Source organism: Thermobia domestica, chromosome 15 (genome assembly GCF_964235325.1).
Source record: "Thermobia domestica chromosome 15, izTheDome1.hap1.1, whole genome shotgun sequence".
Lineage (NCBI taxonomy): Eukaryota > Metazoa > Arthropoda > Insecta > Zygentoma > Lepismatidae > Thermobia > Thermobia domestica.
Window position 1 is genome coordinate 173,610,116 of NC_137468.1, and position 13,653 is coordinate 173,623,768.

The 13,653-nt window shown below is 35.5% G+C and overlaps 2 protein-coding genes across 4 annotated transcripts in view; one reads left to right on the plus strand and one right to left on the minus strand.

Moving 5' to 3' along the window:
• Positions 1-13,653, minus strand: part of LOC145671370 (DNA ligase 3-like) — a 965,078-nt gene that overhangs the window by 813,040 nt on the left and 138,385 nt on the right. The gene's annotated exons all lie outside the window — the stretch shown is intronic.
• Positions 1-13,653, plus strand: part of CNMa (CNMamide) — a 298,284-nt gene that overhangs the window by 265,280 nt on the left and 19,351 nt on the right. For all 3 annotated transcript variants that reach the window (XM_081740444.1, XM_081740445.1, XM_081740443.1), the window contains one exon: positions 7,241-7,413. In XM_081740444.1, the coding sequence (XP_081596570.1) occupies positions 7,243-7,413 (171 nt within the window). In that variant the 5' untranslated portion in view covers positions 7,241-7,242. The remainder of the gene's footprint in view (positions 1-7,240; positions 7,414-13,653) is intronic.

Consider the following 13,653-nt stretch of genomic DNA (forward strand, 5'->3'; position numbering starts at 1 on the left):
TCGTTTTTTTTTTTTTTTTTTTTTAAAGAAAGAATATACGTTGACATTTATAACTTCTGAATACAAAACAAGAAAAAGTAAAAAAAAAAAAGCACTGTGAATATATTTTTTTCGCTTCAGTTTTTCTTTAAAAGTATTTTTTCATCTACCACACACACATATTATATATTTTATTGACTGACATCTATGTCAAATATTCACGTATCGACAATCAAAAGTTATATTAAAAATCCTAAATATGTACGATGAACATACATACTCCAGCTTTTTTTTTTTTTATTTTCATATCTTTTTCTGTTTCAAATTAAGTTTTTCTTGCTCGTATATGTTATTGAATTATTTTCGCCTCTGTAGTTGTTTTGTTTTTTCTTTCTTTGTTTTTGGACAATAAAGCTGGTATTGGTTTATTGGAACTAAACTAACTCAATAATATTATGTTTGTTTAAAGATTTTAAAGATTTTAGAAAATGTTGACTTGATTTTTATGTTTTTTTAAACCAATTTTTGGCTTTATTTTTTTTTTTCATTTTGAGCATGAGTTGTTGCATTACTTCCTGTTCTGCAGGATTAAAATTTCGAAAAAAAAATCATTTGGTTGAATGATATGTACTTATAAGTTATCTTTTATCAAAAGTGAGCCTATACAAGATGTTAAGGATTTATTTATCGTTAGGGTCATCAAGTCTAGGAGGCTCAGGTGGGCAGGGAATGTAGCCTTAATGGAGGAAAATACGAACGCTTTCAAAGTCTTAACTGGAAATCCAATCAGAAAACGACCATTAGGAAGACCTAGGCGCAGATGGGAGGACAATATTAAGATGGATCTCGCAGAAATAGGAATACAAAGTAGAAACTGGATCCAGTTGGCTAAGAACAGAAGTCAATGGGGAGCTTTTATGAACACGGAATTAAACCTCTGGGTTACATTGACCATAGAGTTAGTTTAGTTAGTCAGTTTCTCAGTAGTACCTGCAGCATAGCTTGATTTAATTGACTAATGAAATGAATGAAATGAAATCTGAGTTTTACGTCCCACGATTATGCCAGTTAGGCTAAAGGAGACGGTGATGATGAGTAATGAATGAAATGGTGGAATGAAGAAAGTGGGAGGAAACGGGAGAACCCCGAGGAAACTCACGCACATGGTGTTTGTCCACCACAAAGTTCACTTGGCGGCGGCGAGGATTAATTGACTAAATGGAGCAATGAAGTTTAGTGCGGTGATTTATATGTTTCATTCTCTAGTTATTATTAACTCCGTTCCAGATATATTTACACAAGTAAATTTACATTGTAAGTAATTACAGTAAAAAGGTGCCAAACTATTTCTGGGAGGAACTTCTAGAAAGTCTAAACATTTAAAATATTTACTATTGCTTATTAAAAATGATTAAAATTAAATAAGCAGAATTAGGTATGGCAGTTGATTCTCACCAACCCGTATCCCGGGCTGTCTCATTAGAGCACGAGAGGTAGGTTCTAATCTCTTCTTTATAAAAGTAAGTAAAAGAACCCTAATTTACCTCAAGATGCTTGGTACAATTTTTATTTCCACTATGTACACAATGAGATTAATTGCACAATGTCTAAGATACAATTTACAATAATATTTACGTCAGGAGACCAACTACTATGGCTCAGAATGTCTTTTTTTAGCTGAGTTTTACTAGAGGAGGTAATCGAACTTACAGGTAAAGGTAGAGACCTCTCATTCAAAGTCCGTGGTTTCTTCCTTTCCACCTGGCTCACTCCAATCACCCTCGACGTCTAGGCTGTATCCGTGATTCCTCCCCCTCCCTTCTGACAGCCTGAGTCTCCTTATATTCCCAATTTTATCAGTCTTTTTTCTTCACATTAAAGATTTGATGATTTTTCTTTTTTACAAAAAAGTCTCATTATCTTCTATATCAATTGTCTCTTAGGACAAGGTCGTTATAACAAAAAAAAAAATCTTAATGGTTCCTCTTTTTTTTTCATTAAATGTTTTCAACACACTATTACATAGTATTCGTTTAATATAATTTAGTAAAAGAACTAGGCCCATTTACCACGGGCTACGAAATGAGTACCTCATGTACTCGAGAGTTACTTTGTGTTTCGTAACTGTTCTTACAGTCACTTCAAACAGGTTTCCTGAATTTTGTTTCTGAGTCGTTCCATTTTGGGAACAATTATTGGGAACTAACGCTAGTTTTGCACTTCACATTTTCTTCTTTATTTCTTGTTATTGTTCACCTCCCACTAACAGTTGGTTAAAATGACCAATTATTTTGTGTCCCTAGCAGTGGCCAATTAAAGCATAGCATTTCTATTGTGGATAATAACGCCATCTAGACTGTCAAAAACAGAATAACTTTGAAAAAAGAAAGGAAACATTTTTTTTTCTCAAAGAAAACATATAATTGTAGACAGGCTGATAAAAGAGCACATGTAAAAGACAAGTTTCTTGTTTTTGTTTATTTTACTGCCTTAATATGTTCATTGGACATGAACAGTGAATCACTCTTTCATTGCGTAAACTTTTATAATGATTTAGTACAAATTATTGTAGTCTGTAATATATGACAAGCTACTCACGGACTTCCTCAATACAAAGTAAAGTTGAACTTTCTGTCTAGAACGCTAGCATCTTTTGTAAGGGGTCCCTGGCTCAATCTCAGATCATATGACTTTGTGATGGACAAAATTTTGTCCTTGGGTTATCACAAGGTTTTCCCGTTTCCTCATACATTATCATTCATCAATCTAAATACAGCTCACAGATGACGAGAAGAACCCTAGCAAAATTAGTGTGGGCGTAGGTATGGGCTTGCCCACTTTTCGCACGGGGGTTTCAAATGACACCACGGAATAGCACACATATAACTTTACCCGGAGTAGCAGACGACATCTAAGTATAGACCACCCTTAAAAACCGAAAATGGACTTGACCGTGTCGTTGACCTTTCCCCGCTTCCCCTGTTTTAGGGTTCTTCTCGTCATCTGTGAGCTGTACGTATATATCAGTGGTCGCCAAAGTTACGGGGCCTTATGCAGAGTCGTTTTGACGTGTGATTAGTGTCATACTAAAGAGTTTGATTAACATATGTTTCCTGCAGTAGTCAGACCTTTAGTATGATGCTAATCATACGTCAAAACGACTATGCATAAGGCGGATGAAGTTTCTGAGCTACCAACTGTGTACTGTTTTTAAATCCTACCGTGAAGTGAGATACAACTTTTTTAAAAAAAATCTTACATTTGTTTATTGTCTATACAATTACATTTCTAGTAAATATGAAATCAAACTATTCAAGTTAGCAAATGTCTAAAATACATACGAAGAACATAACGTTTGGCAAATGTCTAATATACACACGAAAAACATAACGTTTAGCAAATGTCTAAAATACACACGAAAAACATAACGTTTAGCAAATGTCTAAAATACACACGAAAAACATAACGTTTAGCAAATGTCTAATATACACACGAAAAACATAAGGTTTAGCAAATGTCTAAAATACACATGAAAAACATAACGTGCACAACCCCACGCGTATGCAATCAACTATGACAATGGCAGCTGCACGAGAGAAACAAGCCGTTGTAATCGTCAGCACCCTCCTCCGTTAGCGTCAGCTCAGTGAAGGAATCAAGGTCAGCCAACCGGAGTGTTAACGCGATCTACCGAAAATGTCCCCGCGAGCTACAGTAGCTCGCGATCGACGGTTTGGCGATCACTGATATATATATATGCGAATGTGAGCTTGTGTGCTACTTCATAACGCAATAATTGCTGAACCAATTAAAATGTTTGGCAAGATTATCAACCTTAGCCCTACATAGCATCTTATGGTATAATATTGGCAATTTTTGTCATGAGGCTGAGGAGTGATATGCAAAAATAATCGAAAACCACCGATATTAGAGTGAAATTCATAGTTTTTGGTGCCCGAGAGCTGAATGGTGACACCCATGATGCCTTTTTAAGTTCAATTTTATCCATCATTGGAATGGTGTGAGGAGTAGGAGTGGGTTGGGTGACGTAACAATAATCAAAAACGACCAGTAACGACTCACATTGGACACTTTCTCAAAGAAAGGGAAATTTGAATGTCACAGAATTGACCCAGTTTTGCCTCTGAGGAACAGAATATTCGGAATCGTCGATATACGTTTTCCCTTATTTTTATTCAAAAGTTTAACTAACTCAACGGCCCATGGAGCCCGGAGGTTCAATCCCGCGTTCACAGAAGCTCTCCATTGACTTCTTCGTAGCCAACTGGATCCAGCTTCTAATTTGTATTCCTATTTCTTTCGAGATCCATCTTAAGATTGTCCTCTCATCTGCGCCTAGATCTTAATAATGTCGTTTTCCGATTGGATTTCCAGTTAAAACTTTGAAAGCGTTCCTCCATTCTAGCTACATAACCTACCCACCTGAGCCTCCTAGATTTGATGACCCTAACAATGTTTGGTAAACGGTATAAATTATGTAGTTCCTCGTTATGAAGTTTCCGCCATTTCCCATTTCCGTTCCTCTTGGGTTCGAATATTCGTCTTAGGATCTTGTTCTTAAATACTTTCAGTCTACGTTCTTCCCTCAGAGTAAGCTATCATTTCGCAAGCATACAGAAGAAAAGGCATGATTATCGTTTTATGTTTTAAGCTTCAAATTCCTCGACAGAATTCGCGGATACAAAAGATTTTGAACTGAATAATTATACGAATTCCCTGTTTTTGGTCGACTTTTAATTTCTTTGTGCATATGGTTTATTCAAAAAGTTCATACAGAATTTCACATCTTCAACTTAAGTGGACCCTCATGTTGAGCACTTTCTCAATGATGAAATAAAAATTTAGATATAAAAATAAACCAACTCTTCCCCCTTAGATGCGGAATTTACGAAAACACTTAAATATGTATCCTTTTATTTTTATTCAAGAGTTTATATACTGAATTTTACATCTACAGCTTAAGTAACTTCTCACATCCAGCACATTTTGAACAAATAAAGACAAAATTCAATATGACTGAAGTTGCTTTCTTTTATCCCCTCAGTAGAGGGATTTTCAGAAATTCTGAAATACATATTTATTTATTTATTTAAAATTAAAAGTAAGTATATATATATCCAGGGTCGGATCCAGGATTTTCTGAGGGGGTGCACCAATATTTACCAACATAATAAATCACACCGAAACTCTTCAAAGTGACATGTGACGATATTGTTTATCTCTAATAACGCTGATACATAGAACGCGGGGGGGGGGGGATGGTATTTTAGAGAGGATCACAAGTGATATGCAGGGGAAAAAATCTCCCCTCCTGGCTTTTGTTTTCTTCCCCTATTTGACAAATGTTATATTATTTTGTTTGATTAATTTTTTTAAGCTTTCTCTTAAGCCCCAAACGGAAAAGTAATGGCATAAAGTTTTGGAAAGTGTTTGCTATTTTCACTGGTAGCTTCTCATTTTAGATAATATAAATTTATAATGAAGGGGAGTGCACCCCTAAATCCGGCCCTACATACATACATACATACACACACACACAAATATATATATATATATATATATATATATATATATATATATATATATATATATATATATATATATATATACAGTATATGTACACTGGCTGATCCAAGGAGGTTATAGGGGCTATAGCCACTCCTTGACGCTCAGGTATACACTGGATAAAATTGGCTTCAGTCCTGCTTTACACTGGATAAACGGCAAAATATGGTTTAGCCCCTCTTTTGGTCATATCCTGGACCCGCCACTGTATATATGATATCCTTTTTCAGATCCAGCATAATTGGATCCTCACACTCGGTATTTTCTGATTAATAAAAGGATACTTGAGTATTTTATAAATGTCTCCCGTTCTCACCACTGAAGCAGAATTTCCGAAAACGCGGAAACAAATGAACCCTTGTTTTAAATGAAAAGTTCGTATGCTGAATTGAAGCATGGTGGCTCAGTGGTAGAGCGTTTATCTCTGGGGTGTGGGGTTCATGGTTTCATTCCCGGTCAAGTAAGTTTGTGGTGGACAACATTGTGCCCGTAGGTTTTCTCGGGGTATTCCCGTTTGCTTCCACTTTCTCATTCCACCATTTCTTTCATCATCATTCACTTGTTTTATTCATCGTCTTCCTTAGCTAAAGGACCATTTCAATTTGTATGCTTAGGTACATTTCTAATGCCAGGGATTCGTGAAATACACTATTCTTAACGCGGGAAGTTTTCGACTACATCATTTTGACTCTCCTTTTGACGCGGATCCTTCTGACACATGGCTCTTTGGATACACAGGGTCGTTTCGATGTAGGTCTTTTTTGGTTCGGGTGATACTGATGCGGTGCCATTTAGATTCTGACCCTTCTGATGCGGGTCCATTTCGACTAGAGCTCTTTAAACTCCTATTGTTCTGTTGTTGCCCTTTTCTTCTCGCCGTTTTGATATGAAATCCACTGAATGTGACCACTATTACTGGATTGATTAATTGAATTTGAGTTAGCGTCTCGTTCAACAGCGAGGCTATATAAGACGTAAACCTACAGCTTCACACGTGTGATCCAAACCCCGCCGGGTATCGAACATAATATATATATATATATATATATATATATATATATATATATATATATATATATATATATATATATATATATACAGAGATTCTGGTTCTATAACAAGAACCAATTTTCTCACTTAAAAGAGTTTCAGTTCCAGAATCGAAATTTGTTTCTCTGAGGATATCGATCTGGTTTTGGAACCGGAATCCATTTTCTCAGAAAAATGAGTTTCGGTTCCGGAACTGAAATTCATTTTCTTAAGGATATCGTTTCTAGTTCTGGAACCAGTATCCATTTTTTCACAAAAAAGAGTTTCAGTTCCAGGGTGGTGATTGGCTATCTTCTTACCACATCCCCAGTGACGAGCCGGTCCAAGTGCGGGAAGCCAACGATGTTATACCTTCTGGACTTTAGTACCAATTTACATCTATCGGGTCCCTTACCGTTAAGAATCCTGGTGACGGTTGACATATCCATTAGAGGGGAAAGTGAATTATCCTAATGGTGTCACTTGTCAAAATTCTAATCACGCGAGGTTTTGCTTCGACCTGTTCATCTGTCTATCTCCTGGAATTTTGATCCAATATACATTAACCACTGTATTTATATTTCTTTTCACTCAACATACAACGTACAAAATAATGAAAACAACTTCTATTATTTTTGTTTTTCAGATATGCAAATGTCCCACTTCCTTATGCACACCTTCTGGATAGCAGTGTCAGCAGTGGTACTGGCGTCAATGATTGTTGGCGCTCAGGATCTCAAAGAAGGAATAAGAAGACAGGATTACCCTCAGATACCCTTAGATCAAGGACAGATAGATTACCTTCCTAACCTGGACCCAGTAAGTAAAGTCTAAACAATTACTACCTTACTTAAAGCATAGAACTGAAATAATTTTACCACATTTTACCGTCCTTTTATGTGTATAAAAGACATTAATTTACTTTACTTGGTTTCCTTATTTCCATGTGAATTTTTGCGATCAGTTTTTCCTCAGTTACATCAGTGATCTGAGTACTCATTAAATTTTGCATGGTTGTTTATCTTTGACTCATACAACATTTTATATCAATCTATCTCACGTAAAGATAAAAATACAGGATGGGCCGTATTCGCTTAACATTAGCAGTTACTCAGTTCTCAATTGACTAGAGTAACAGTTATTCAGTTCTCAATTGACTAGAGTAACAGTTATTCAGTTCTCAATTGACTAGAGTTATAGTTATTCAGTTCTCAATTGACTAGAGTAATAGTTATTCAGTCAATTGACTAAAGTTATAGTTATTCAGTTCTCAATTGATTAGAGTAACAGTTATTCAGTTCTCAATTGACTAGAGTTATAGTTATTCAGTTTTCAATTGACTAGAGTTATAGTTATTTAGTTCTCAATTGACTAGAGTTATAGTTACTCAGTTCTCAATTGACTAGAGAACAGTTATTCAGTTCTCAATTGACTAGAGTAACAGTTATTCAGTTCTCAATTGACTGGAGTAACAGTTATTCAGTTCTCAATTGACTAGAGTTATAGTTATTCAGTTCTCAATTGACTAGAGTTATAGTTAATTGACTAGAATAACAGTTATTCAGTTTTCAATTGACTAGTCTCAGTTATTCAGTTCTCAACTGACTAAGATAGTAGTAATTAACTACAGTAGCACATATTCAGCTCTCAATTGACTAGAGAAGCAGTGCCTGATAGACGTAAATAGTACGTTATGATGTAGTTCGTGAATAATATGTTGTAAGGAATGATTTTATAAAGGATTTAAATCTTGCTACACTTGTAATTCATTAGGTTTACAATGAATAGAAAGCTACCAAAAGATAAACGTGCGTTCGTACTTCAAAGAGTGATGGTTATTTATGACCACAATTACTAAGGTGTGATTTAGTTATTTGGACTTCTCTGTCTGTGAAACGATAAAAAATAAAGTTCATTTTTCTTTCAAGAAAAAAAAAAAACATACGGGTCTAGAGCACTTAGAAAAGTGTATTAGAAGTGAATTATCATCAAACGACAATAACGATGTATAAGGTGACCGGACGTAACGTTTTAGCCGGAACAGTCTTTTTTTTCAACCGTCGTCATGCTTTTTTTCCTGCTTCTCATACGGGACGCCTAAATGCTACGATCTTCAGCAAATATGAACAAAGTGTCCCGTAATTGTTATTCAAAATACAAGTGTTCATAGCAAATTTCTTCACTCTTTCGTTAAAATGACGGTGCATAGAGCTAATTTTGATACCAAGGTTTATTAGGAACTTTTCGGCCGTGCCTGGAATTGGCAATTGTTGGATATTGCTTAAGAAACGCTACGGTATCACCTTTATTTGTGTATTACGTAATTTGAAAACACTGCTGGCACTCAAAATGCAATCTAGGAATCCCCTCTGAGATACATATGCGTCCCGTTTTGGCAAGTTAAAATTCTGGTCACCTTACTGATGTAACACTGTATGTTGTTCTGTGTTACAGATATGTACTTTGTGCATTGAAAAGATAGAGGACACTTTGAACACTACAGCTAGGTAACCTTTTTTGACGTAATTCCGACTTGATACGACTTGTCGTAATTCCATAATTTCGTAGTTCATAAATAATTATTGATTTGGAATGAATTTTTGCCAAGTGACTTATGCCCCAGTCTGTATATACAGAGCAGACCATTCATCTTGAAACAATATGATAATCTTTAAACACTTGATAAAAACAACGAAATTTTATAACATACAAATATCAATAGGTGAACACGGTTTGACATATTCCGCAATACTACCAGATTGATAGTATTGCTAACCCACCACAAAGCTGAAATGTTTTAACTGACACTACGTCAAGCTATTACAAGTTATTACATATTTCAAATTTGTATCTTAAACAAAAATTTACAATACCACACTTCTTTTTAGTGTTAGATACTGAGGATGCTACAGTACCTAAAAAATTTGTAAATATCCAAATTTTCGAAGCGTCTATAACAGTAATAAAGCAAATGAGACGGACGTGTCAAAATGCGCATCACAAGTACTTTAGTGTCAAATACTGTGACCATGTACATCTAACAAGTAAGAACAAAGTTACAAGGGATTGGCAATTTTACTTTCTTCAAAAAATTTCATTTCGAAAATGTTTTTAGGTAAGTATCACATCCGATCACATGTATACAATTAGCCTAAATGATTCATTGGGTTTCAAAGCACTGTTTATTTACAAGTACAAAGACAGATGATATATGATAGATACACTCACCAAGTTTAAAAAGCTCGCCCTGTGGCTCGCGTGCACGCTAGACAGCAGGCCTATGGCGGGCATGGCACTCTACAAGATGGTGGCAATGCAGGAGAAGAGTTTACGTGTATTACAACATGCGAAGTGTTCATTGGTTACGAGCGTTCAGCATCCATTAGTACCCAACAGCACCGGGCTCCACCTCACTTGAGCTCAATTGTCCGCTTCATTTTCAATAGAGAACTGCTACATCATTGGATAGATCGCACTAGTTTGGGTTATGTTCCTCTGTTGCCATGGCCTTCTATGTCGCCAGATCTCACACTATGTGATTTCCTTCTGTGGAAATATGTTAAGGATAAAGTTTATGCACCCCCAATGCCAACAATGCTGCTGTGACGGACTTGACGGAAATATGCTAGTGAACGTATGTACGGAACTGGATTATCGTTTGGATGTATGCCGAGTAATCAAGGGGGCACACATTGCATATTTGTAGAATGTACCAACATGTATCACTTGTTTTTGTACGTCGTATACTTGTGAATTAACAATGCTTCGAAATCCCATGAATCATTTATGGTAACCCTGTATTGTTTATAACAAATGTAAAAATCATAATGCCATTAAGAGCGATTTGATATCTCGACCCATTCCAGATGATGAACATAGGTAAAGTTCACACCATTCCTTAAAATTATGTAATTGTAGCAACTTGTTGTAAGTACAACAACCAAAAATGATTGCTGTAATATTGAGTAAGCAGAAGAAAGCAAGATTAAAAAAAAAATAATTCCCTACAGCTACGTCATTTTAAGCAGTATAGCAATATTTGCACAAGTTTTTACGCGACTATATGCCAGGTGGAGGCAAACACTAGATGGATGAGCTTAGTCATAATTGGTGGCCATGATGAATTTGATCGAATTTTGCAGCTTAAATAAAGTGATTTGTTAACCAAATTAATGTGTCAAATGTTGCAGCAGCCTTTTTCTTTTTACTTTTCTTGCGTCAATATATATATATATATATATATATATATATATATATATATATATATATATATATATATATATATATATATATATATATATATATATATACTTTAAGTTTGATTTTCTTATTAATTTACATATAATATGCTCATAGTTACAGAACGTACCATTTCCAGTTAAAATGATACGGTCTTTCAAGTTTGACTACTGTAACAGACACAATTTTCAAAACCCGTAATGATAGACTATTATTTGTCTGACGTGCCTGCTTATGCTTATGCAATTATTTCTTTTGTAATTATTAAATTGGATTGAACAATTCTTTCAATGCAAATAAGCAGCGTGTGTTGTACTGTAGTGAATCACATGGTACTTAATGTCGTTTTGAGAACACACAGGTTAGAATCCCGAGATCAGCAATGTTTCTAGAAACTTTTCACCACGTCATCCGTCAGTCTTACTAAGGGAATGACAAAATGATGCTAAATATTAAGACCGTAACCACTTTCTTCGTTTTTCTGGTACTCTTAGATAGGACACCTACTGAATTTATTCGAGGGAAGCAAATGAAACTCCTTTATACTTGACTTAGCGATCGTTTATACGGATACTCCTCCGAGATGCCTAAACCGATTGGTTATACTATTGAGGAATAACCATCGAAAAACTGGATCTCTGAGATACCTTGACAATTCATCAGCAAATTCACATGGCGATTCGAAAGTGTGCGCTGAATGTCAATGTCGTAAGTGGTCGCATTTTCTGATTGGACACAACATTGAGGAATAATCACCGAAAAACTGGATCTGCGAGATTCCTGCACCGTTTTTCAGCAAACTTCACATGGTGATTTGAGAGCGTGCGCTGATTGTCCTAAGGGGTTGCACGTCCAGATGGGTCATACCATTGAGAAATAATCACCGAAAAACAGGGTGTCTATAGACGTAACCTTGGAAAAGCATTTGGTGCGCGAATTCTCATTGTAAATAATGGAAAATAGATTTTTCAACATTAGAAATAGGGCGGAACCCTTTTCGTTTTGCTCTGCGAACACAATTTTTCAAAGCCATTATACTTTTCGCTGATATGTCAAATTCAACTATTTGAATGTCGTGTTCGTCCACGAAAACAATTGATAAGTTAAAAAAAAATCTATGAATAACCAACAAAGATCAATCGCTTCGCTCCAAATTGGCAATTAATGCATACCTAGTAACAGTATAGGAAATCCCCTCATCGTAGTTTCATTGTCAACCATACTTCTCTGATTTGGGAAAGCGAGGAAAATAAAAAAAAAAAATAATTTGTAAAAATTAAAGAAGAGGAAATGCCTGTGTTGAAAAGTTAATGAGGGATGAGAATCAATTGGAAGACAGAATCTTTAATTTAGAAATTTGCGGGAAAAAAGGAGAAAGAAATAAAGTATTTTGTTTGATTACCAGCATGGCATTCCATGAAAATTAGCAACATCCGACAAATCGAACTACAAAATATAGAGACTTAGATGGGAAAAGCCAATTTCTGAATACAAATTTCCTTTGATTAGTTTTTGACGAAACAAGATTCGTCGAAACAAGAATTCCTGTTCCACCGAAGATGGCCAACTATTTAGCTGTGTGATGATTAGGCGGTCCAAACGTTTAAGGCATTCGGTGACACAGAATGCCAGGAAGTATAAAACTTCTTGGGCCGTTTAAATTTTTTGCTTTCAAACTCCAATAATTAAATGATTTACAATTAATGAACCAAGAGAGATTAACACGTTATTAGATCTTTATTTACATTTAAATTAAAAAAAAGAGAGAGAGAGAAACCTCAAAACCTACTTGCCAGAAGAGCAGTGGAAAAAATTCCAGTCCATCGCCAAAAACCAGACTTATCAATACGTTGAATCTCTTCACTGAATCTAGGGATCTATACTTATTATTATTATTATTATTATTATTATTATTATTATTATTATTATTATTATTATTATTTAATGTACAAGGGCAGTCAGAAAATTCCTTTTAATTATTTAATTTTGTTGTAGTTCTCTGTCACCACAATATAAATACACATTTAGTTAATCGACTTCAAAGTAGGCACTTTCGAAACATACCCACTTGCTTCATCGTTCTGCGATTGTTGGAAACCCCAACGAAACTCCTCTTTTGCTATTATCTTCCGAAATGCAGCCGTCTCTTCTACGGTGTCGAAACGTGTACTGGTGAGACTTTTTTTTTTTTTTTTTTTTAGCTTTGCGAAAATCCAAACATCCGATGGTGTTAAATTGTTTTTAAGGTTATCAAAGTCTGAGAAGCAGATTCTCCCGAATTTGCACATGGACTTGATGTTTGCGTGGTTGCTCGATTTGTGAAATGCCGCTAACTGGTCACCACACACTCCTCCGTTCAGCTATACTGTATTCATACTAGTGGTGGGCACAGAAACCGGTTTTTCGGTTTTTAGAAAAATCGAAACCAATTTTTGAAAATTTTCAAAAACACGGATCGGTTTTTCACCGAAACCGGTTTCGGTTTTCTCCAAAACCAGTTGCGGTTTTCTCCAAAACCAGTTCGGTTTATCACCGGAACCGGTTTCGGTTTTCTTCAAAACCGGTTCTGGTTTCGTTTTTTTAAGAAATGTTCTATTTCTGACCAGAATAGTTTTTCTTTGTTCTCCGGAAACCAAATCCGTTTTCACAGAAATAGTTTTGTGTGTTTCCCAAAAGTTTTCACCGAAACCAGTTTCGGTGTGGTTTTGAAGAAAACCAAAACCGGTTTTGGGGATTCGGGTTTTGGATTTTTAGAAACCGGTTTTCAGTTTTTATAAAAACCGGTTTTGCTGATCCATAATTCGTACAGTATCTGTTATG